This window comes from Triplophysa dalaica, chromosome 1 (assembly GCF_015846415.1).
Source record: "Triplophysa dalaica isolate WHDGS20190420 chromosome 1, ASM1584641v1, whole genome shotgun sequence".
Taxonomy (NCBI): domain Eukaryota; kingdom Metazoa; phylum Chordata; class Actinopteri; order Cypriniformes; family Nemacheilidae; genus Triplophysa; species Triplophysa dalaica.
This window is the reverse complement of record NC_079542.1, coordinates 23,333,816-23,358,412: the sequence shown is the minus strand read 5'-3', so window position 1 is coordinate 23,358,412 and position 24,597 is coordinate 23,333,816. Positions and strand designations below refer to the sequence as shown.

Genomic DNA, 24,597 nt, shown 5'->3' with positions numbered 1-24,597 from the left:
ATGGTTTGTGTTAATGTGTGCGCCGCCTATAGAGTTTCAAAGTACCGCTGCACATTCTCTCTGACTGCCTGGCGGTCTGTTTGAAGGCATGGTCCTCCTCTTTCAGCCCAGTTGCACTCTTTCATCACACCAATAAAAGATAATGAATTTTGGAGGAGAGGGGGATTGAGAAGGGGGGGGGGATTTCTTTGGTGTCTTGGCAAGCGTGGTTGCAAAGTGAATGGGGATTTTGAACAAACTTTCTGCCCCCAAAACTAACCAGCCTCTTTTTCTCTCTTTTTTTCTCTCTCTCTCTCTTTCTCTCTCTTTGCTTATTTACATGCAAAAGTACTGTTACAATGTTAAATTCCTAGTATTCAACCAGATTCCAAAAATATTTGTTAATAATTAATACATTATTAATTCAAACATCACTAATTAATTCATACTTTTGTCATGTTTAATTGTACACATTCTTTATGAGATGTATCAATAAGTGATGCTTATAACAGATAACTTTACTTAAAATTCTCAATACTTAAAATTAGCGGTTTCATAATCTTAGGTATTAAGTGTGGGTGGTAACTTGTACGTTTTTTGTACTATTGATATAATTGACGCCTGCAACCACACCGAACATTATGGCAACCTCACAGCAACACATTAATCACCTTAGTATCATGGTATCAAGTTTAGCATTCTACATCTTATTTGGAAAGTTTTTTACCTAGTTTGTTTGATTACTTTATACATTGGAAGTTTCTAGATCATGGAATAAGGTGACATGATAAAGGAACATAACAGAAACAAAAGTTTGATTGCTATCAGGGGTTCACTCTTCACAAGAACTCACCACGAGTAGAGTTCCCAGCAGGAGCTACGTTGACTCAAGTGGGGATTCCCTCCTCCCACGACACACGTAGACAAATATAAATCTCTCTCTCTCTCTCTCTCTCTCTCTCTCTCTCTCTCTCTCTCTCTCTCTCTCTCTCTCTCTCTCTGTCTCTGTCTCTGTCTCTGTCTCTGTCTCTGTCTCTCTCTCTCTCTCTCTCTCTCTCATATATGCTTACAGATGTCTTTTTGTGGCCACTTGTGTAGGGTGTAGGGAAATAAAGCGGAACCATAACCAGAAGTTACCTTTTTTATGCGTTAACCTCTAGCTGAAACTTTTGATTCGGAAAAAGTGAGACGGATAAACTCAGGGTTTTAGAAAGTTCAGAGCTATTCATTGTAATCCAAAAAAAGAGAAAGGAGTTGTAAAATTTTAAATTTAAAGTAGTATACAGTTTTTATAGATGTGAGGACAAAAATGATTTCTGCTTCTGATGTCATTTTATCTTCAGTTCCAGCTCTCGAAGCTAAGCTCTAAAATAAACCCTTTTATCCTTTTCTCTTCTTTTCGTCACATTCTTCATCTAATTCTCTTTGTGCTTCCTTTCGCTTTAGCTCATGTTGCTATCCTTTATGCCTTGGTGTGACAGATTGGATAAGGATAACCCTAGAGGTGTGTGTGTCTGTGTGTGTATGTGTGTGTGTTGTACTGCCCTCACAGCTGCAGTGGACAAGATTTTTAGCCCTTGTTTTCTTGACCACACATGTTGAGCACAAACCCCTACTTGCAGACCCACCCATCAACAAAGCAAACACACACACACACACACACACACAGAGAGAGCCTACAGGTTTTAAGCTTGTCTGATTTGTGGTATGTGCTGTCATGTCACATGTGAAGCTGCTTCTAGTCCCCTTTCTGTCTGTTTAAATGGTTGCTTGAGAACCCCAGATGGACTTTGAGCTGACTGATTTATATGACTAGAGTACTTTTTGATGTTGTTTTTGTAGCGACAGATTGGCGTTTAAGTTAATGCAGTGGTTTAGTAATGAAATGTGCTTTCTTTACATATGAAGTTTAAGTTGTCATTCCCCACAGTAAATTTTCATTGATTAGATTAGATTTAATGGAAATTTCATTTAAGTTTTAAGCATAAATTTTGATGTTTCAATTTGCAGCCATATGCGAAAGAAAAATAAGAATATGATGTTTATTCAGACCCTAAACTCGCGTGCATGAAAACTACACGCACGCGTGTGACCCAAACACGTAGATCAGTTCCACAAGCAGAAATGCACCCACGCGAGATCGAATTTATGCTCGGCTCACACTAACACCGTGTCTACACCGGATGCGACGCGACATAGGACAATGGAATGCATTAGAACCAAATGTTTTAGCACAACTTCCTGCGCATACTCATCACAGATTAAAGCTCAATTTATACTTATGCGTAGGACCTACGCCATAGCCTCTACGCTATGTGTCGGTATTTATACTTCTACGTCGTTGTCTGCGTCGACAGGCAATGACCACTATGCGTCAGTGTCCACGCATGTGTTGCTTGTGTAACCAAGACAAGAGTTGAATAAGAAGCAGCTAATTTGAGAAGCATTAGCAGTGATAGCGGCAAGTAAACACCCCCTTTTGCTGCACCTTGAGGTGTTAATTACAGAAGAACAAATAATTTACTTCGAGAATTCATTCGGAAAAGTGTTTGAGTAAACGTGACGCTATCGCAGAGTTTTTTTTACCTGAGGGAGGTGTTCAAACAGACCAATCACAGCGCTTGCGGTCCGCGTAGAATTGACGCGTTATTCCATTATTGGAGAGGTGCGCGTCAGGCTATGGCGTAGGGTATACGGCTCTGCATTGGCTACGGCGTAGGTCCTACACACCAGTATAAACTGAGCTTTAGTGCGGACATAGGTTAACACATTCGATACACACTGCAATTTAATGATTGAGGAAGTGTATTCGCCATTGCAAACAATCCGAGCAAACAGCAAGACAACAAGAACAACAACCAAACAGTATGGAGAAGGATATGCTTCTATGCTTACTGTTCTTGGATTCAGCGTGTTGGTTTTGGTTTTTTTATGTGTATTGACCCCTAGTCCACTTTTTTTCTACTTTTTTTTGCACATGTGCTGTTGTACACGGCACCGTGCGGTACCAAAAAAAAGCTGCACACAGACGGGAGCTGTGTCTCTTTTTTAAGGCTGCGTTCTTGTGTCCTCCAGAGGTATCATCCTCTAAAGGGTGCGGTGCGGTACATGGAGGATTCTCAACTTAGAATTGAAGGAGACGTCCTCTGTAGGATATACCGGCAGAAAAGGAAACAGGAAGTACCAGGTTGCTATGACATCACTTTGTACTCGCACACTTGTCAAATGAATTCAAGTGATTTCTACATGATTTTAAGAGCTAAATTGCCAAAAGAGTAAAACAAATGTGAAATGTATTGCCTTACAGTTTTAAAACTTTTAAAAATCACTAAATACTTGTAAACCTATTTACTACATATAATAAGATTAAAAAAACGTGACACAAATTGTAAACTGTTCACATTTAAAGAGTAAGTAACATTAGGTCATGAAAATTACATTTCATGCAGTTTGTTATTTTGCCGTGGTCACCATCTGACCAATCACATGACACTAGGCTAGCGGATAGGAGGGGATAAGCCGGGTGAATCGCGAAATTAATCATTTCAGAGTCAGTCAAGAAGTCATTTAAAAATGAACTGACTAATATTGCAACGTAATAGTGTTTTTACACCTTCTCTGTACATAAGCCTGTTGTTGGATACTCCATAAACCAAAGTAGGACCTAAAAAAATCACATGTTAATTACTCTTTAAACACTGCATATTTGATTGAATGTGCTGCTGTTGCCGTTTATTCAACACGCGTAGATTTAACAGATGTTGGCAGACGCAAAGAATGATGGGTTATCTCTAACAACTAAGGATACACCTCATGTGTCCTCCGAATTCTTGTGAAAGTAGGTCGCATTAGAAGGGTGCCTACCTACTTTTATGAAACGAGACAGCCTCGATGATGTAACGGGCATCAAATGAGACCTCTGGAGTATGCAGCCTTCCGAAACGAGACACCTACCACGCAGTTCCCCGCCATGCTCGTGTATGAACTTATCATGTCATGTGGGCTCATGGGATAGATAAGTATTCCAAGTATATGACATACTATTCGTTCGCCTACTGCTTTTCACCTACTATATAGTATGGCAGTATGCGATTACATTTTTTATTCATTCAATGGCTTTCGTCTTTAAATTGGTAAATCATTTACCTCAGTTGGTCTGTTTAGTCGCAGCTCCATGCGTAACTAGTAACTTCCGGGAACTATTGAGAGCCTCCATGAACCGCCATTGCTGTGAAAAACTGTTCCATCGGAGTCAACGGAGTTGACGCGACTCTCTCTCTCAATGGCTATGATGTTTCCGCTCCTTTCATTGGTCACTTTAAACATGCAGTCAAATGCAGTCTCAGACCTGTCTTACCTAATGATTAGTGCATTACTTTGTCTTAGCTATGTGCTAGTATTTTAATAAGTGACATTTTGATTTCATACATCTGTCAACAAAATTTGTTTATCAAACTAAATGTCCCATTTACTCTCCATATAATCACTTTGCTGTCTTTTTTTTTACAATTGAAGTACTGTATTTTGTTCTTCAGTGGTATGGTTTTCAGGATGGTTAAGAATTGATAAAGTCAATTTAGGACTCTTGAACGCCCTCTCCTCTTTACAGTATGTATAAATGCAGAAATACAGCTATTAGTTACCACTCTTTTGAGACTGTTTGTATCTCTCTCTCTCTCTCTCTCTCTCTCTCTCTCTCTCTCAAATATCTGTGTATTTTGTGCATTCTGTTAGGAAGTTGAGTTTCGTCTCAATTTTGTTGAGATTACCGTGTGGACACAGTCTCTGGTCCTGTGGCAGCCATGTTTATCTGTGTCTGCCCATCTCTACAGTGAGTTTATGTCCACTGAGTCTCTTTCTTGACAACGTGGCTGTTAGTTTTTTATCTGTCACTGTGTACAGATAGTCTGCCATACTGTGTTCTGTCTTTAGGGCCAAAAACCATTGCATTTTACTTTGGGGTTTTGTTTGGGTTTCCCAATGAGTGATGTAGTTTTGTTTAATTTGTGTTGTGATTTGGTTGAGTGTGATTTTTGTCAGTATTGTTGTGGTTGAGACCATCAGATGTTAGGACTGAAACATCAGGACTGAAGCTCTGGACCAGCTGACAGAGAGGATTCAGTTCTTTGCTCATCTCGTGGGGTTTCAGTGCTTTATAAGGATATGAGTGATGGTAACTGTGTTTTAGATGTTTCCAGAGTTTGATTGCCCTTTTTTCTGTCTTCATGATCAGTGGATATTTGCCTAATTCTACCCTGCATGCATTGTTTGTTGTGTGCCGTTGCGCTTGTAAGATATTTTTACACAGTTCTGTATGCAGGCTCTCTATTGGATGTTTTTCCCCTTTAGTAAAGTCTTGATGTGGATTTGTCAGTGGACACTTCACTGCTATAGAGGGCAATCGCTTCAATTACTGATTCTAATATTTTCAGCCAAATTCTAATTGGGATTTCTATAGGAAAAAAGATGTTTGAGGGCATAAAACGCCCTGCGTGCTTTATCTCTTAGTTCATTCACTATAGGATTAAAGTTTCTCACACACTCACTCACTCTCTCATGTTAGTGTGTGTTCATGTCCTTCCTTCAAGGCTGAAATGAATGGGGATGGGGGGGGGGTGTTTGGCTACAGACACAGGAGAAAATAGTTCATGCCAACACCACACCACACACACACATCCACAGCAGTCATCCCAGCGGGGTGTGGAGAGTCTAACCTTGTTTTGTGCTTCTCTTCTGCTTGGGCACGTTAACTGATTTTAACCATTTTTAAAAGCTCTAAGTGGGTCAGCTGTACATAAATGTGTCTGAGAGAGATATTGAGAGAGACAGACCAAGAGACAGAGCCAGATAGAGAGAGAGAGCGTGTCACTGTTATGAAACGATCATATTTTATCGGTAGGGATTTGTGGCGTGTGTAAATTAACATTTGTTTATGTGTTTTATCAATATGTACTTTACCGCTCTGCCTTTACTGAACAGTTACATGAAAAATTGTAGCCTCACTAATCTTGTGTTATAAAAGATTCCAAAGCCCACTTAACATTTTAGGATGAGGTTTATACTTAAATACATGTAACATCTCTCTGAAATCAAACGTTTTGGCATACACACAACAACATTGTCAAAGCGTCAATATGTGCCTTAGCTGTCTTAAAGAAACGGTTCATCCAAAAATGAATAACCTGTCATCATTTACTCACCCTCAAGTTGTTCTAAATCTGTTCAAATGTGTTTGTTCTGTTGGACCCAAAAGAAGAGATTTGAAAGAATCATTGTAACCAAACGGTTCTGGGGCACTATTGACTACCACAGTAGTTCGTTTCCATACTATGACAGTCAATAGTGCCCCAGAACTGTTTACAAACACAGAACAAGCAGAACAAAATGCTGCTCAAATGTCCGACTTTAACTCATGGCTTAGTCCTGACCTTAACATAGACCTTTCTGTTGAACGGGGCCAAAGGATTTTCCATTTTAATTGAGAACTATCATGTAAACGCCTCCTGAGAGACACATCAAACAGAGATTTACACATTGTACGATTTTTTTGTGTAAGCACATATGGCTCAGGTGCTATTTGAGTCAGATTCACACTTCTATGGCTAGTTTTTTATGAAAAAGACAGTTGAAGCTTAATTTTCTGTCAGCTGGGTTTGAATTAGGTCAGAGGAACAGAGAAAAACTCTGCAGGGAAAATAAGAGGTTAATTCGGTTAATACGGGAAAATCATGTGTGTCCACTTCTGTGTATTGTACCGATGAAAGATAAAGGGAACATTCAGTCTTTACATCTGACTGTTTTTATCAACAGAATGAAAGAGCCACAATCCTACTGTAAATATCATACACACATCAGCATGTGGACAGATTTTTCAAAGGCCTGCTTCACACAAACACAATTTTATATTCCTGTTACGCACATTCACTTTCTACCTGTCACATGTTTGCCTATCATCTCATTGTTTGTTTTTCTGGTAATGGGTGTATAAATACTGTATTAAGCTTCTGTTTTGATCAAACAATTATATGCATCTTCACCAAATGCTCTGTCTGTTCAAAAGCAGCTCATGCAGCGTCATTTTACTGTGGGGGGAAGAAGGGGGAATGGGAGAAAGCGAGATAGCAGGGAAGAGCGTCACTGGCAGTCAGACTCCAGACAGGAGACTGAAGCAGACATAGGAAACAGTGTATGAGCACAGAGAGAGAGTGAGAGAGAGAGAGAGAGAGAGAGGAGGTGGAAAAAGAGAGACAGACAGGAGGCAGACAGAGTGAGACTGTCTTGGCGACTGAGTTCTGGGAGCTGCTACACACACACACATGCAGTAATGCACAGAAACACACAATTCCAAAAAACACCACCTACACAAGAGCTTTGATTTTGTAATATCAATAGACCAGCTGAAATTTATTCAGTAGCAAAGAAAAAAGTTCAAATTTTCTCAGTTGTACAGCATATGTAGTTTCCAGGACTAATAGATAAAGCATCCTTGTATAAAGCGAAGAGAATGATGAGCAACACAAGTCATTGTATCACTCATCCAAAATCCTACATTTGTTTTATCTGTGGAATGTTTAGTCTATAATTCCTGAGCAGAGTTGTGAAACTGATCTTTTTGTATGTTTAGCATCAATTTATGCAAACGCAAATGGACACGGCACACCAGCCACGTGTCTGTATGTGATGACTTCTGGATTTGGTTGGACACTGTGTTTGTGTTACAGCAGATTATATAAATGTCAAATTGAGTCTAACGCAACATGAAGCCAGCGTCGACAGTGATGACTGGCTGTTTGACAGCTCTACTGTCTCTGCTTGCCAGATATGGTACATTTACGTATGGTTGGTTTGTGTTTTCATCACGCATTTGTTCAAGTATCTGGTAGGTCAAGTCTGTGTAACTTGAACAGTGACTAGATCCGTTTCATGTTTATGAAAGTGTACATTTTAAAAAGCTTAAAGAATCAGACATATTTTTGGTTTAAACAGTTTTTGATTAAAGGTTAGACTGTATCATTATTTTAAAAGAAAAAAGTTTTTAGTTGTAAATTGTATGTCTGTATTACCAATATTGCTGCCAGGGGACACCCTTATGTAAAATTGTGTTAAAAATTATGTAAAACATTTATATTTACTAGACCCATCACCTGACTGGAGTCTTCATCTCATGTTTTTATCATTTTAAACATTTTACCATGATTCATAACTGAATCAGTTACCAACATATTCCTTTAAAATGGTTATATGCATACATGTGTGTGTTCTTCATAGCTATAAATCTTTTTATTATAAATATATGGGCAACTTCTCTGCTGAATCTATTTATTTCTCACCAAGGTACTCCTCACCCATGCCAGTGGGCATTCAAGCACTTATACAAAGTCACTCTATTTCTCACACAGACACAAAAATATTTCTTCACCGACCCCCCCCCCCCCTACACACACACACGCACACACACACACACACACACACACACATGTTTTTTAGACAGCAGCTCTTGCTGTGGTAGATGCTGATTCAGTGTTTTGTGAATGTGTCCTGCTCCTGTTTGGATGTGTTCTTCTCTCTCTCTCTCTCTCTCTCTCTCTCTCTCTCCCTCTCGTTCTCCTCCATTCATTCTGTGTGACGTGCAGTCATTTGTTGTTGTCTTTTTGTCGCCTTCTTTCAGACACCCTGTGGAGATAGTGATGAAAGAGAGAAAGAGAGAAAGAGGGAGAGAGGAGAAAATTGTGCTGAACATTTGAGTCTTTGTTCTACTTTATTGCGGCATAGTAGTGAACAATGCAGCAGTGCAGGAGAGAGTTACAGTATCTGATTTTGAGTCTGGTTTGTAGCTTAAAGAACATGTTGTCTTGAGCATTAGGTTAAATCCATCAGTCACCGCTGTTACGGAGCAGTGTATCCGTCTGTACTCATAACTGATGTGCTGTTAAACCCCGCCTCTCTCTCTTTCTCTCTGTCGCTCATCCTGTTCCTTCCCCCTCCATCACCGGTGGCCTAATAAAGCTCTCCATGCTACAAATAGATTATTTTAGGGGTGTAAAATACAACAATTGCAAACCATCTATAAAATTGCTGTCGCTAGAATGGTTTAAAGATTGCAATGTTTTGTTGCTTAATATCGGAGTATTAGAAAATGATGGAAATGTGGGTTTCCTGCGTCCTGTAAAGCTTGAAAATCATGGAATTTTGATGTAAAAGTTTATTGTTAATATGACATTTCTGTAGTGAAGATACATTGTAGGTGCATTAACATTCTGCATCTGCAAGATATTGTTGTTCAGTAGAGCTTGTGTAAAGAAAACCGTGTTATAAATTTTACTTCTTTTTAAAGAATCAGTTGAAGTGATAAAAACAATAAAGCAATACAAATAATTTTCCTGAGGATTCACTAGAAACTAGAGAGGTCATGGATATTAAAACAATGAGTTTAATTCTTAATGATCTTTTGTTTTGCTTACGTTTCTGTGCATTCCTTAAAAAAAGGTGCTGGATAAGGTTCTTTTGGGCCATAGAAGAACCTTTTGTACCATGAGAACCTTTAACATCTGAAGAACCTTTCTGTTTCAAAAAAGGTACTTTGTGGTGAATGGAGGTTCTTAAGATTATAAATAAGTAAGAAAGAGATTGTTCTTTAAAGGAGAGGTTCCACAGTATTTCATTCATTCTGACTTCTTTACAATGTTAAACATGTTGTCTTCTCATGCATGACATTATCAACTTGTCAAAAAACGAGTTGGACGTATGATTTCTGTACTCGATACACACCCCTTTTTTTCATACATGAAATTCCCTTACGTAACAACTTTTCTTAGTCCCTTATTGGACAATTCTCCCGGAAAAGCACACCAATGCATCAGCCCGCGAGAGCGAGATGAAAGAGCACGCCCACGTGTTAACCAGGGAGAGCGGGAGAAGGAGCATGCGCACACGTCAACCAGCTGGAGCAAGAGAGCATGTTCGTGAAGTTCAGCTGTGTATGTTAGTTCACTGCATTTCGGTGAGGAATGTTATATAAACGATGGATAAAAGGCTAGATTTGGAGATCGTTTGAAACTGATAGATGGAGCTGTCCCAGCGCTAAAAGATGCCGGTCATGAACCGCACGCAGTCATTTGTCTGTGTTTTGTTTGCAATCGGCATGTAGGTGCACAAGTTACACAACAGGAACTTTAGTGAATTAACAGTTATGCAGGGATCATGCAATGATATATTGTGCGGTCGTGCTTTAGTTCCGTCAACTCCAATCAATAACCACCCTCACGCATTCAGGAGGTCAACTATTTTTTGGGAAATATTCGTACAGCTGTATCTGTATTTTATAAATGTATTCAAACTAAAGACTCTTCGCCGATTTGAAGTATGCAATACAACTCTATGGGTACTCGAGATTAATATGAGATTGGCAGAAACTGTGTGTGTTACATCATTGTGAAGAACCTTTTAAGCACCTTTATTTTTAAGAGTGTGGTGGATACCACCATCCTTTTAACTTTTGTTATGCATAGTAACAAAACTATTTTACACCGTCTTACAGATCTGTATGTCAAAAATAAATATGCTGATTTATTTCTGTGTATTAAACAACCACCCTTTGGCATCACTGTAAAGTCTTTCATCCTAGAGAGACGGGGCACAAACAAACAAGTCTGTGCAACAGTTCAGGTTCAGTCATAACACTGTGGTTAATTCGGTGAAATCTGCTCATGTAATGCCACAATTCATGGGCACACCCAGTCCTTCACTCCTATTGGCCAAGGAACACATGGAGGTGTGGCTATGATCCACTAAGTCGACCACTTGCAGACAACATGACATGGCACCTGTATATATGTATGTGCATGTTTGTTGCTGGCTGTTACACAATACGTGTGTGTTGGTGTACATGTGAGAATGCGCCCACACAATGGTTTGTGTCAGTGGTTAGACTGACGTTACAGCTTCAAGCCTTTACGTTAGACCCAGAAAACCCTAGACTCTTATATGTGTAGGCCTTCTCATATTTACACCAACCAACAATGTCTAAACCTTCATGTGTATCTTTGATCAATCTGTGCAAGATTGCTGGGCAACACTTACTCTTACTCTTAATATATTGCTGTGACATCACTAAAATAAATTAGATTAAAACAGGGATTAAAGTTGGCGGGCCAGTAAACGTTATGGAAGTGATTCCAGTATATTCTATTCCGTTTTATTCCCTCCATGACAGGGTATCATTGCACACACAGTGCTACCTCCTCTGTAGCAAGCTTGCTGAGGAACATATGGACTAAAATGTGGCATGCATAATTAAACAGATCGCCAATAACATGTTAACACCATTTTTTTGTTTAGAAATGGCTGTTTTTGTGGCATTAATTTCAGCTGAATTAAAGAATTGTTGCCTAAGGGAGAATAGGTTAAGGATAGAAAGTTAAAAAACATTTATGTTATTCTGTTTCCACTTTTGAATAACAAGAAATAAAATTAATGATATGCCACCGTTGCCCAGTGCTTGTGTGTTTGACATCTGTCAGTTTTAATGGTAGCGGCTCTTGGACTCCTCCCATGGGGCTTTATCTTCCACTGAACACACAAATCTCCCAATCAATTTACCAAATGAAACCGGGTGTGCAGCGCTTAAAAGAGCAGTCTATGCTTACTGAGCGTGAGAGTGAGATGGAGAGAGAGAGAATATATTGTTTGTGTCACCCGTTACCCAGCATTAACCTAATTCATTCATCCAGGATTATGATGCTTTATTAAAGCAGTTGTTCACTGAGGGGAAAGGGCTTGAAGAAACAAGGCAGAATAAGATGAACCAGGAAACAGAGGAAGCCAGAGAGAAAGAGAAATTTACACCTTGACATTTTGTTTTTGCAGGCAGCTCACAGATATGTTATAGATTATGCCAGACATTCTTGTTTTTGTTTGTACTAAATGTACATTTATCCCAAACTACCAGTTCATTCATTTGTGTGTTACTTGGGAATTGAATGGATATGCTGTGAAAATAATTGAAATTTGTTATGACAGACACGAGTCAGATGCTGAATACAGAATATCTCTTTATTACGTACAATACAGGGATATAGAGTCACCAGAGTCAAACATGAGCGGTGTTCATGCAAGCAGGCACACAACAGCAAATAACCAGAGAATATTAAGATAGAGGCTCGAGCGCTCAGTCGAATCAACAAGGGGGATGAATGTTCAAAAGTGTCCTGACCCACAAGGTGAGAGATGATAAATAGAGTGACCTCAGTTCGCACAATGATGAATAATCCACAAGTGTAAGAATCCGGTGGGGCAAAAGAGTGTCCTGCATCTCAAATGTCCGTGCGAGAGAGATTCCGAAGACAATGTGAGTAATCCACAAACGCAAGAGAGAAAATAACTCTCCGGTAAACCACTTGAACGATCCAACGAGGATGGCAGAGAATCCGTGGAACACGAGTCCTTAGGGATGACGATCAGCAGATTCCACAGCAGTCCGTAGCAAAGAAACTGGAACCAAAGAACTGGTGAGACACCCCACTCGAACAGAGCTGAAGAGGCGGACACATGAAATTCAGGGTGAACCCGACAAAGATGAGGAGGGAGTCTGAGTTTGACGGCCATTGGATTAATCACATTGGTGATAGGTATGGCCCGATGAACCTGAGTGCCAGCTTGTGAGAAGGCACTCGGACAGGTAGGTCCTTAGTGGAGAGCCATACTCGTTGACCACACACATAGGTAGGGGGAGCGGATCGGTGGCTGTCAGCCGCTGCTTTGATCTGTCTCTCGCTCCGGGCCAGGACCCCTCTTGCCTTCCTCCAGGTGCGTCGGCAATGTCGGGTTCCTGTGAGATAAACAAAGGAGGATTATAACTCAAATTCAAATGCTGACATACCTGCCCCGGCTGAATGATGGGAGTTGTGGGCATATTCTTCCCGCGAGAGCTGACAGCACCAAGAACTAGGGTTGCTGGATGTCAGACAGCGGAGCATTCTACCAAGATCCTGGTTGACCCGTTCGCATTGCCCGTTGGTCTGGGGGTGAAAACCTGAAGACAGATTCGCAGAGCCCCTGTCTGCAGAATTCTTTCCAAAACCGGGAGGAGAACTGAGGCCCCCTATCGGAAACGACGTCAACCGGCAAACCATGGAGATGGAAGATGCGATCCACCGTCAGTTATGCAGTCTCCTTAGCGGAAGGGAGCTTGGGAAGGGGAATAAAATTTACCTCTCTAGAGAAGCAATCCACCACCGTGAGGACCACAGTATTACCATTAGAACAGGGGAGCCCAGTGACAAAATCAAGAGCGATATGGGACCAAGGGCTGGTAGGGATGAGAAAGGGACGGAGCAGACCAGCGGGTGGACTATTGCACGGCTTGCATTGGGCGCATGTGGAGCAGGCCGAAACAAACTGTCTGACATCCTGGGCCATGGATGGCCACCAGAAGTGTTGGCAGATGATGGCCAACATTCCCCGGTTTCCTGGATGGCAGACTAATCTGGATGAAGGGCCCCAATGAAGGTCTTCAGTACACAGCGCCGCTGGCACCAACAACTGACCCCCTGGGCACTCTGTCTGCACTTGCACTCCTCACCCAGCCTCAATCACTTGTCGTTCGATGCTCCACGAGAGAGGCCCGACCACCAAACCTTCAGGGAGGATGCCGTCGGTTGTAGACTCCCTATCAGCGGCCTCGAACAGTCTATACAAGGCATCTGGTTTTGTATTCTTAGACCTTGGCCGCTACAAGAGGGTGAAGTTAAAGCGGTCAAAGAAGAGTGCCCAGCGGGCCTGTCGTGAGCTCAACATCTTGCCCGAATGGATATATTCCAAGTTCTTATGGTCCTTCCAGAATAAGAAGAAGGGCTGCGATGCTCCTTCCAACCAGTGGCGCCACTCACCCAATGTCAGTCTCACCGCAAACAGCTGTCGCCTGCCAATGTCAGAGTTACGCTCTGCAGGACTGGAGGATCGCTGAGATAAGACTGCGGCTAACCCGACATTAGACGCGTCAATCTTGAGTGCAGGATCTGGAATAGACATAACAGGTGCAGAGACAAAATCAAACTCGAGCATGTCAAAGGCTACCTGAGCGTCCTGGTTCCACCTAAATGGTACCTTGGTGGAGTTCAACGCAATAAGCGGTCTGGCCAGTTGGCCGAAGTTTCTGATGAATCGACGATAGAAATTCGCCAAACCCAGGGGCATCGGTTAGACCAAACGGAAGAACCAGATACTTCAAAATGTCCCATATATGTGTTAAAGGCCCCCCACGGATGCGGAAAGATGGTAAGCATTGCAGAGGTCTAATTTAGTGAAGAACTTTTGCAGCTCCCTGCAAAAGTTCAAAGGCAGACAACATGAGGGGCAAGGGCTACATGTTCGTAACAATGATGTCATTTGTAATACGGTTCAATAACAGGAAGGAAGGAAGCGGGAACCGGCGAACGTTCAAATAAAGTTTTAATAAAAAAAATAAACAATACACAGAAGTAAAATTCCAGCAGCCACCTCACGGTCGACTGCCGGCCACAAGAACATAAATATAAGCTTAAAACAAATGTCCGGGCCTGGACGTCTCTCGTCAGCAGTCCTGTCACTCGTCCTCTTATGCTCCCGATTTCCTTCGTGAGGAATGCGGGACCAGTGTGCGCACAGCTGATTCCAACTATCAATCACGCCACCGGCCCTGCCTCACGGCTCTCGCCACGCTTTCCTCACCACATACCCCCATTGCCCCTTACAGGCCGGGGGTACCACCGACACTGTACCTACTCCCGGGGATCCAGTCCACGTCCGCAGCGCCTGGGTGTATGCACCAACGAGACGAGAGAATGGAGACGGGAGCACCAGGAGTGACAGGGACGAGAGAGGGGAGAGAGGGAAAAAAAATTAGGTCCGGTTCCCCGACACACTGTCGCTCGGAACTCAGACCCGCCGAAAGGTTCTTGCGGTGCTATGCGGTGGTGCTGGACGTCTTTTGATAGGCCGGGACTTGCAGAAATCTGTCCCAAGATCCTGGTACTCCGCCGAGATACTGGATAGGTCGGTGGGTTAAACCTGCAGAACACAAGACAAGGAGACAGGAGAAGAGGAAGGACCCAAACAAGACACATGACAAGACTGGCTCCAGGCTAACACGACCTTCCCCGATCCATGTTAGGGTTGTGCTGTACAAGCCACGGATGTCCCAGAACTAACTGGTTCAAAGGGGAATCTAGTATGAATAACACAATCCTCTCACAATGATTCCCGGAAGAGAAAAGACTTACACAAGGGGTGACATGGGTGATGGTAGTGAGTTGCCCGTGATTGACTGAGCCTCCATCAGCTTGTAGAGGGGTACGACCAAAATTCCCCCCGACATTGGCAGCGAAGTTACATCCTGCTCCAAAATCGAGCAGAGCATGGCCATCGTGAGAGACCCCCTGGAAGACCAGTCTGATGGGTAACTTGGCGCATCAGGAAGGAGAGGAGTAAAAAAATTTGTAAACTAGATCGTTAATAATCCCACTAGGCAAGAGATTTCCAAGACAAAAGTTTTAAATCCAAGACAATAGGTCAGAGTAGCTAGACAATCTAACGATCTGACAATGTACGGCAGAACAGAAGAGGATTAAGTGTGGGGCAAAATTAACTGGAGAGTGAGAGCAGGTGAGCTGTGATGAGGGAAAGGAGAAACCAGTGCGAGAATGAAAAGCGGAAAACAAGGGGGCGGGGCATACACGGACTCCAAGCGCATGGTGAGCTGTGTCAACTCAACCATGTGCTCGACACAGACAATACAGAGACGAACAAACAAAACAAGCAGGAGTTCAGACCCGAGCCCTGACAGAAATTCCTATGCTAAATGTAGTCCTGCATTGGTTTTAAAATGCCAACATCTTTGTTAGTAGAGGAATCACAATGCTCAGATGTTATAGACCTCATGAGCCAAACAAACACTGAAGAGGTTTAGGACTTCCGTGTCCCTACTGGTAATTTCTCCTTCTAATGTCATGCTTGTGTGAGGATAAAATAAAATTATGGATTTTAATATAGAAGTGGCCACTCAAAAAACAGTGTTGCACCATCACAAAAATCAACCCAAAAACAAACATACTGGCCAAATAATGTGTGTGTAGGAGCAAGGGGAGTTCAACTTAGAAAGGCAGCACAGACAGAAGAGGAGAATGCTCAAGGACATATTGCGTGTGTGTGTGCGTGTGTGTGTTTGCACGTTACCAGTGGATTTAAGTTGCTAACCTTGTATGAAGATGCACCACCAAAAAACTGGTGGACCCCAAGGTCTCTCTTCCCTAAGGATGACAAAGTGCCTTGAATGGGCTGCAGATGTCAGAGAACACATACACACCTTGCATACCTCACTGGACTGCTTTATTCTGATTGATCAATTGCACCAGTCTGCAGTTGAATATTTTATTGGCGATGATAGCAGTGTAAGATTCATTAGTCCATAGTCTTTTTCTTCGTAAACAATAATCAAATCAAATCCCTTTATTGTCACTCAACCATATACACAGGTGCAACAGTAGGTGAAAATCGTGGGTGCAGTTCCGACCAACATGGCACCATGAAAGACATTTCTTGTACACATTTACACGATTATTACACCAGAATACAACGAATGACACATCATTTACATGTAACTACACAGCAGCAAATGTACACAATAATGTAAGTTTAGCTTGAGTGAATATTTAATGTTTGTTTATTTATTTAGTGAATAGTCATGATAAGCTTTATATAAGGACTGGGTCCTCGGTAATGGCCAGCTTTACACATTATCTCTTACTTATTTCTGTAGCATCCAGGATTTAGCTATGAGAAGCTGTTTATGGTTCAACCTTAAGATATAGAATCAACACCAAGATTTAAATTGTTAACATTTATTGTGTGTGTTCACATAAGGTGCTGAATACAGAGCCAAAACCTAGATAGATTGGAAGATAAAGCCTAACTGGATGAGTGTTATTTTAACCTGTCATGGCAGCTTTGTGGAGTGTCTAAGAGGCTAATAAGCTATGATTACAGGTTTAAGAAGAGTGTGTAAGGTGTTTATAAAGTGTTTATAAGGGATTGCCAGTTTCATAAGGCTTGTAGCAGTCTGGTTTAGACAAGGGTGAGTGGTCTAAGCAGCTGATCTATTTTGACAGCAGTAATCCCCCCACGATCCCTCTTAGAGAGAGAGAGACTGTGTGGGTGTATGTTCTGTGCAATTGTTTGATAGCAATGGAGCTGGAAAGAGTTAAATAATAAAAAAGTGTTGTAATTAAATAAATACAAAATTATGCTGGGGCTCAGACACATAGTAACTCTGCCTGGTGCTTTCTCATAAACACACACACTTGTGGTCTACAGGAAGGAAGTTCTGGTGTGCTGTTGACTGTTCTTGCACATTGAAAGCCAGAAAAGTAGGGGCATGTTCACTGAAATCTTACTCAGCCAATAGTGTTTTCATCAACTCTTTCTTTGCATCTAAACTGAAGATGAATAAGATTGAATAATCTTTCAGTTAGGCTCACTAATAAATCCATGGAAGCTGTTACCATTGAAGTGCTTTTTTAAACCTTTATATACAAAACTTATAGGACCTTGCTTACAAAAAACAAGCGCAAATTTGTGTAAATCATTCTTAAATGTATGCATATGTAAAATGTTCTATTGAAGTGATTGTGACTGTTTCAATAAGGGCGTGTTCTTGCATTGAAATAGGGCTAAATTCAGCGTAATGGAATCAAACAAAATGCAGTTCAAAAGCACGTTTTTAAGTTTGTTAAAGCTGAACTTAAAGATCATAGCATCTTGGGGGTTTAAAAAAAGGAGATACACAATCCCGTAGAATACGATTTTTAGCTAAATGGTTCCATAAGGAACCTGTTATATTCAAAGAACCTTTCTGTTTCTTGTTGTAGTAAAAGGTTATTTAGACAATAAAAAGGAAGAAAGACATGGTTCTTTTAAGAAACTTGAGTGTTTTTTTTTAAAGCAGCACAAAACATGAACATACCCCATTGCATGGATTGAACCTGCTGGAAATGTGTGTTGAATATTAGATTTGGGGAAAGGATTACCAAGATATTGTAGTGATATAGCATCCTCTCAGTTCTGTTTTATAAGAAAAGTAACAGGTTGTCCCTGATTTCCTATGCTGTTAGGTATCAATCGAGACAGTGAGAGAAGAGTACATTGTAACACGTACATGCTCCACATTTCTTTGTTCCTTTTTCCTCCCAATCATATCTCCCCCCCTGCTCATTATTTAGTATTAACCGACAGACCTGTATCCTTGGTATTCTACACAGCAAATACACGCACAAGGTATTGTGATCTCTTGAGAACTACATGGAATTCAAACTTTTTCTCTCAATGTAAACAGTCCTTGATGAAACAAAGCCCTCCTACCTGTGTAATCAAATAGACACTGTGTTTGCCCAGTAGATCAGGAAGGCAACAAAGGCAGAACATGTGTTCAAGTAAACAACAAGAAGCATTTATTTGCAGAAAGTGAAAACTGGAGAAACAGGTCAAAATAAGTGGAAAGAAGACAAGTTCTTATCAACCTGAAAGCAACACAACAATAATATGGAGAGTTTGGTTCCAAAATGAGATAACTCGTTTTAAAAAAGACATTTTAAATCATGTTTTTTTATCATGTTATCATGTTTTTATTGTGTTTTTGTGTTAATTAAGTGATTTTTTTCAGCTATCATGCCTTAAACAGAGACAAACCAATTGCAGTTTGATTGATATTATTTGGAATGTACAATAAAAAAACATGATTTTTGAAATTTAGATAGTTATCTCATTTTGGTACCAAACTCTTTGTTTGTACTTGTATTAGGATTATTCTTTTTTTGTGTGATAACCACTTATGAGGGTTGATTAAGTTGAAATTCAACAATCACTGGACCAGAAAATCCACAATTTTATTTGATTTTATTATTTGGTAAGCTAATTATTTAAGAGTTCCACACAAGGTTCCATTTATAGATACATAAATGACACAAAGATTTACACTCAACACTTTTACACTTAACATCCTAATGTGACAACTGGCCAAACATATACATTGTTAATGTGAATGCATGTATTAAGAAAATAAAATGTCAAGATTTCAATAATGTAATAATAGTTTATTCTCCTATCAGAATTGATTTAGTCAACCAAATAAAATTTGAAAAGATGAGTGCACTAAAAAAAAAAACATTCATGCTAACAGTATAAGACATGACAGCATCTAAAATGGCTTAATAAAACACATGGTCAGACACAGTCAAGGCCGACTGTGTTGTCTTTGTGTTGTGGTTTAGTGGCTGAGCCGAGCCTGTCCCTAGTGACCTTGCCCTGAGGTGGATGAAGGGGGGGGGGTGTACAGGAGCAGGGGTGGGAGGTGTACGCAGATGGTAGAGAATATGGTTGCAGGGTATTGCAGAGGGGCCTACTTCAGACAAAAGCAAACAAATAAGCCTCTGCGTCCACCACAGGACTAAGATGCATTGTTAGAGAATCGCTGAGAGTTTATAAGACTGCAACTGTAATTTCATTTTCAAGAGTTTACAAAAGCAATAATTACAACTTTCCAAGGTACACTGTCAGCCCTTTGGAGGAATCCTGTATCTAAAGAATACTGATAAAAAATGCCACAGATTTCATTCTTACTGAACACATGAACAGATACAAGTTCGGGTCTGAAGGCGTCGGGTTGCTGGCGCAGCCAATTGCGGTTCTGTGTTCTGCAAGGTTGAGGACACAGAGCCCAGCTGCGGTAGGAATGAATGCTGAATAAATTAAGCCCTCTGCCAAGTTAACACTAGCCTGGCAGAGGCTCTTTCCCTCTTAGCCCAGGTGTGTGTGCGAATGTGTATACAGTACGTGTGAGAACATTTTTAATGTGTAAATATGTTTTGTGCGAATGTGGTATGTAAGCAAGCTTTTGCACACAAGTGTGTGTGTCCACTGGAAAGGGGGAGGGGTGTGTGTGCGCACACAGAAGTGCGTGCCAGGAACAGTTCGGGAATTTGAGGCGGTCTTTCAAAGGGTCCCAGGATAGTTAGCAGGCTTCAAAGCCGCAAGACTGGGGGAGCTCTGTCTTTCTCTTTCTCTCCTTTTACATCCACCCACCCACCCACACACCTCCAATCTTTATTCACTTTCCTTCAATAAAGGGAGGAGAGAGATTTATACCTATACCTATTTTTGCATGTCTGAACAAAACGTGGATGTCTCAAAAAGTGGCTTTGACTATTGGAATGGGTTGTCTGTCTCTCTCTCCGCCTGTCTGTGTATGGTGGACATGGCAAAGTGTGGTTAACCAGCGGAGTAATGTTGGCATGAAGGCTGGCTCTTGTCTTCAAGCTAGACAAACAGAGAGCGTAAGAGAGAGAAAGAGAGCTGATACGTGTTGTTGTGGAAGTAGGTCAGGCGCCACATTCATTAACATCCTCTCTCATGCCCAATGATGTGAGCCGATCCCACCACCATCACACATAGACACATGAATGTAATGCTGTGTATGTACTCATTAGACTAGCGCCTGAATTTTAAATATTATTTGACATTATGAATGTCAATGCTTTTCACTTAACCTTCATATAGACATAAGAATTGATGTAAAAAACTGTAATTTAATAGAATTTTACGGTTCATTTTTTACTGATTTTCCATGTAAAATGTAAATCTGTTTTACAGATTTTATGTATTTTTTTAATATGGTCAAAAACTGCAAATTTACAAGAATATAATTTGACAGGGAAAAAACGTTATTTTACAGTTAATTTCTAGCACACCAGCAGCGGAATTTATTTTTGCAAAACAGTCAAAAACTATAAAATTACAGAACAAGACAACCCATTTACAAGAAAAATGGGGGAAACGCTTTAATATATATCCTTATGTTCTATCATTTTACAAAAAAATATTATTTTACGGTATATTTCAGTTTTTCCAGTTTAAAGAGAAGTTCCTGTTTTTTACGGATTATTTACCACTGGGCATTTTTATGTTGGTTAACATTTATAATCCTTTAACCCAGCCATTAAGGTAATAGACGTAAATAAACGTGGTTTCCGTGGAGATCAAAGCTTATATTATACTTAGTGTCTGTGCTCTAGACAACTGGACCTCTGCCATCCAAACTCTCACACGCTCTACACAACTCTGTTCTACTTTCTGTCTTTTTTACACTTTCTGCATGTGTCCTGTCTTTCTATTTGCTCCTGTAGCTCAACCAACAAATGTGGTTTTGACTCTGAGTTTGATTCACAGAGAAAACACATACTGCTAAAAAAGCATAGCCTGAATGTAATTAACTTTGGATAAAAGTGTCTGTCAATTTCATGAATGTAAATATATGTCTTTTATATCCGCTGCAGTTTCTAATTTGGCCTGTTTAACAAATGATATTTACTCATTAGGGGGAAAACATGTTGTCTTATTCACTCTCGCTCTTATATAATTTATCTTCCTGCCTATTTTAAGCATCGTAGATGTATTCTTTCCAACTTTTCCATGAGCTTTCCATTCTTTGTCTGTTCCTCCCCTTTTACTCCCAGCAAGGTCACTTAGTTGCTACTTCGACATTCGAAAACTACCACCTTCTCTCTCTCTCTCTCGCTCTCTCTCTCTCTCTCTCTCTCTATCTCTCTCTCTCCCCTGCACTGCTACATTTTACCATGGCAATTACACTGAAGCCTCTAGAATGGACCATAATATGAACATATGGATGCATTTAACTTGCCTCTGCCAAGCAAAGCCTGTTTATTTGCCCTTTAATTGGGGTCTCAGTTAAATGATAAATTAAATATTCAAGGTTGTGAAAAATGTTTGATTATATTTCAACCTGAATGGATCGACCTTTAGGGCGTTTACCACTTCTGTATGTTTGTGATTGATTGACGGGGGCATTGCCACACAGCATGAGTTTATGAGTATAAGCCCCTGAGAGAGAACATGAAGAATAGTGAGTGTTTTGCCATGTGCCTCTTTCTATCTCTAAACATAACCTTTAATAAAATTGAATTGAATGTTACATTCATTTTTTTGGTTACATTTGTTGTCGGTTTTACTCTTCATTTTATTTTGATCTCATCTCTATTTTATACAATGGCTTTATTTTACTTTTTTAATGAATTGAATTTTTTTTTCCCCCGCAACGCACAGAAAGGGCGATACCCCTTTAAATTTATGTTTTTCCCCGCCCGAGGAATTTGACAGGGTTAAACGTATCTCACTTTCTTTGTTACAGTCTTGTAGGCACCGGATCGGTCTCTTTCTGTTCGACAACAAAGGCAGCGGATTGCTTTGATAACCTCTGCTGCTGTGATATATCATCTATTAAACGCGCGCTGAACCGCGAGCGCACAGAACGGAAAGGGACGCACTCCTTTATTCTAGCGTGCGTGTGTTGCTGGAGGCTCTGGAAATGTTGTGAGGTGTGAGGGTGTAGCTCATGGCCGTCTCATACAGTGGGCACAATCGGAAACGCTGTTTTACTTGGCGAGCTCTCCCGGAAAAAGCGCAAGCTGCGTCCTGACAGTATAACGCGTCGCGCATTCTAGTTAACAATCAGTAGGCAAATACTTCATATTTGGACACCGACTTGCATGCTACCCTAAAGCGCAGTCCTCTGTTAACGTTCACTAGATCCCCTCCGCCTAGAAATAGCAATGCCTAAGCCAGGCTGGACAAAGAGCAGATTATGTTTGGTTTCAGCCTTCGAGTGCTTTAGGATGAGCGGATCGATAAAAACAGGAGATAGAGCTGTCGTTCATATAAAGCCCGGTTTATTAAACTGTTCTTCAGGAGGATCAACGCGACTCGTCCTGGTTAAGCTTTGAGACTATGAGAGTGCGCATGCGCCATCTAGCGTTCGGTTACAGATACGACTTGCAATTTCTCCCCACTGTGTGTCTTAACATACTAACAAAGTAGCTAATTATTATCTATTTTAGAGGCGAAACAAAGCGAGAGAATTGAAAACACTACATTATCTATATTTCAGAAGTAACAGATTTGCTTTCAACTATTTTAGTTATCTCAGTGGTAAAAAGGTTCGTTCCCTGGACTATTTGAGGCCACAGCCCTAACACTACACCATCAAAAGCGTCTGAACCGGCTCTCCAGTCTGACTGCATATGCCCAAGAGCTGGATCAATATCCATTACCAGCCCTAGTGCTGCAGACAAGCCATTCATTTCCACTGCAAAGCACCTCGACATTCCCCCTGGGAAGCTGCTTCACCACCCTGTCTGCTACAAGCAAAGATGATTACACCAAATTCATGCTAGGAGTTTCTGTTAGTACCTTTGGATAAACTCTGTTATGTGAACGTTATGTTCATACCATGCTAAGATTTCATATGCATTTCAATTGTTGAAATAAATACACTTGATAGTTTTGTTATCTTGCATTTTGCTTTTCGTTCGAATAACAAGCACATTCATTTCTTTTTGCGTTTGTGATCTGACATAGGTCAGATCCTCCTTTTTCCTGTATTTTCTGTTACTGTCTGTCATGGACGGAACTGAAGGTTAACCCAAGTTTGTGACTAAATGTGTGTCTGCTAAATGTTTTATCTTTGCACAGTATTTCATATTAGAAGTAGCTATCTCTCTATAATTTAAAAATGAACTGTGATCAACTATGTTCAACTCCGTTATGCATGAGTAAGAGGTGTTTTCAGGATCTGGATGGGATCGGGGGGGGGGGGGATGGGTGGGTGGGGAGGATTTCTTCTGTGGGAATGGGAATATGGGAATGCCTGGGTGGACCATTCGGGTGGTGGGGTGCATTCAGACAAAGCCAACAAAAACAAGCGTCCCTGGCTCTGGGAAGGCAGGGTCTGGTCTGAATCCTCTGTGGTTATTTACAGATGTTTACGACACTGCTAAGGAAAGAAGCCTTGTTTGAACATGTTGCCTTGTTTAAAATGACCTTTTTAGTGGTGTTGAGTTACGCCAAATGGCGTCATGTCTTTGATCGCGATGAGATTATGCGTAGTTGGTTACAGTTGTTGGCGTAGGTCAAGTGAAGGTTAGATCATGTCTGTGTGGCTGTGATGGCCTTTGTTTTGGACAAAAAGAAGATGTATATTTCTGTAATCTGAACACAAGTTAAAAATGTCTATCTTTGCTCGTTGTGTTATAGGATCAAGGTGCAGTACTGGTTCCACACCTTCAGGAACCTCCATCAGCGGTGCCACGGCAACCCCAGAGCGCCAACTACAACCTGCTTAAGAGTCAACTAATAAACAAACAGCTTCAACAGCAAGTCAGTACTCAGAATCTATAAATATTCCATGATTGATATAATTTGTATGTAGATGATATTGATTTTTTATTTATGTTAATTTATCCCTGTCTGTTTTGTGTAGGAAAAGCAAAGGCAAATGGAGCAATTGAACGGAGGACATATCACATTTCAAGGTACAGTCACCAAACCTATATAAAATAAAAAATTCACATCAACATGATTGGGTGTTATTACTAAACACTGTTTATTTAGCTCCAATGTACAGTATTAGCTAAAAATTATTTACCTTTATTGCCCCTCTAAGGTTGGAATAAACTACCACGCACTAAAAAAATAATCTGATGGATTAATGTAAAACATTATGTATATCCCTTGTATCTC

The 24,597-nt window shown here is 40.8% G+C and overlaps 1 protein-coding gene across 1 annotated transcript in view; it reads left to right on the top strand.

Moving 5' to 3' along the window:
* Nucleotides 1-24,597, top strand: part of si:ch73-211e3.1 (trithorax group protein osa) — a 63,074-nt gene that overhangs the window by 34,870 nt on the left and 3,607 nt on the right. The window contains exons 3-4 of the mRNA XM_056746079.1: nucleotides 24,112-24,234; nucleotides 24,338-24,389. Coding sequence (XP_056602057.1) covers nucleotides 24,112-24,234; nucleotides 24,338-24,389 — 175 coding nt within the window. The remainder of the gene's footprint in view (nucleotides 1-24,111; nucleotides 24,235-24,337; nucleotides 24,390-24,597) is intronic.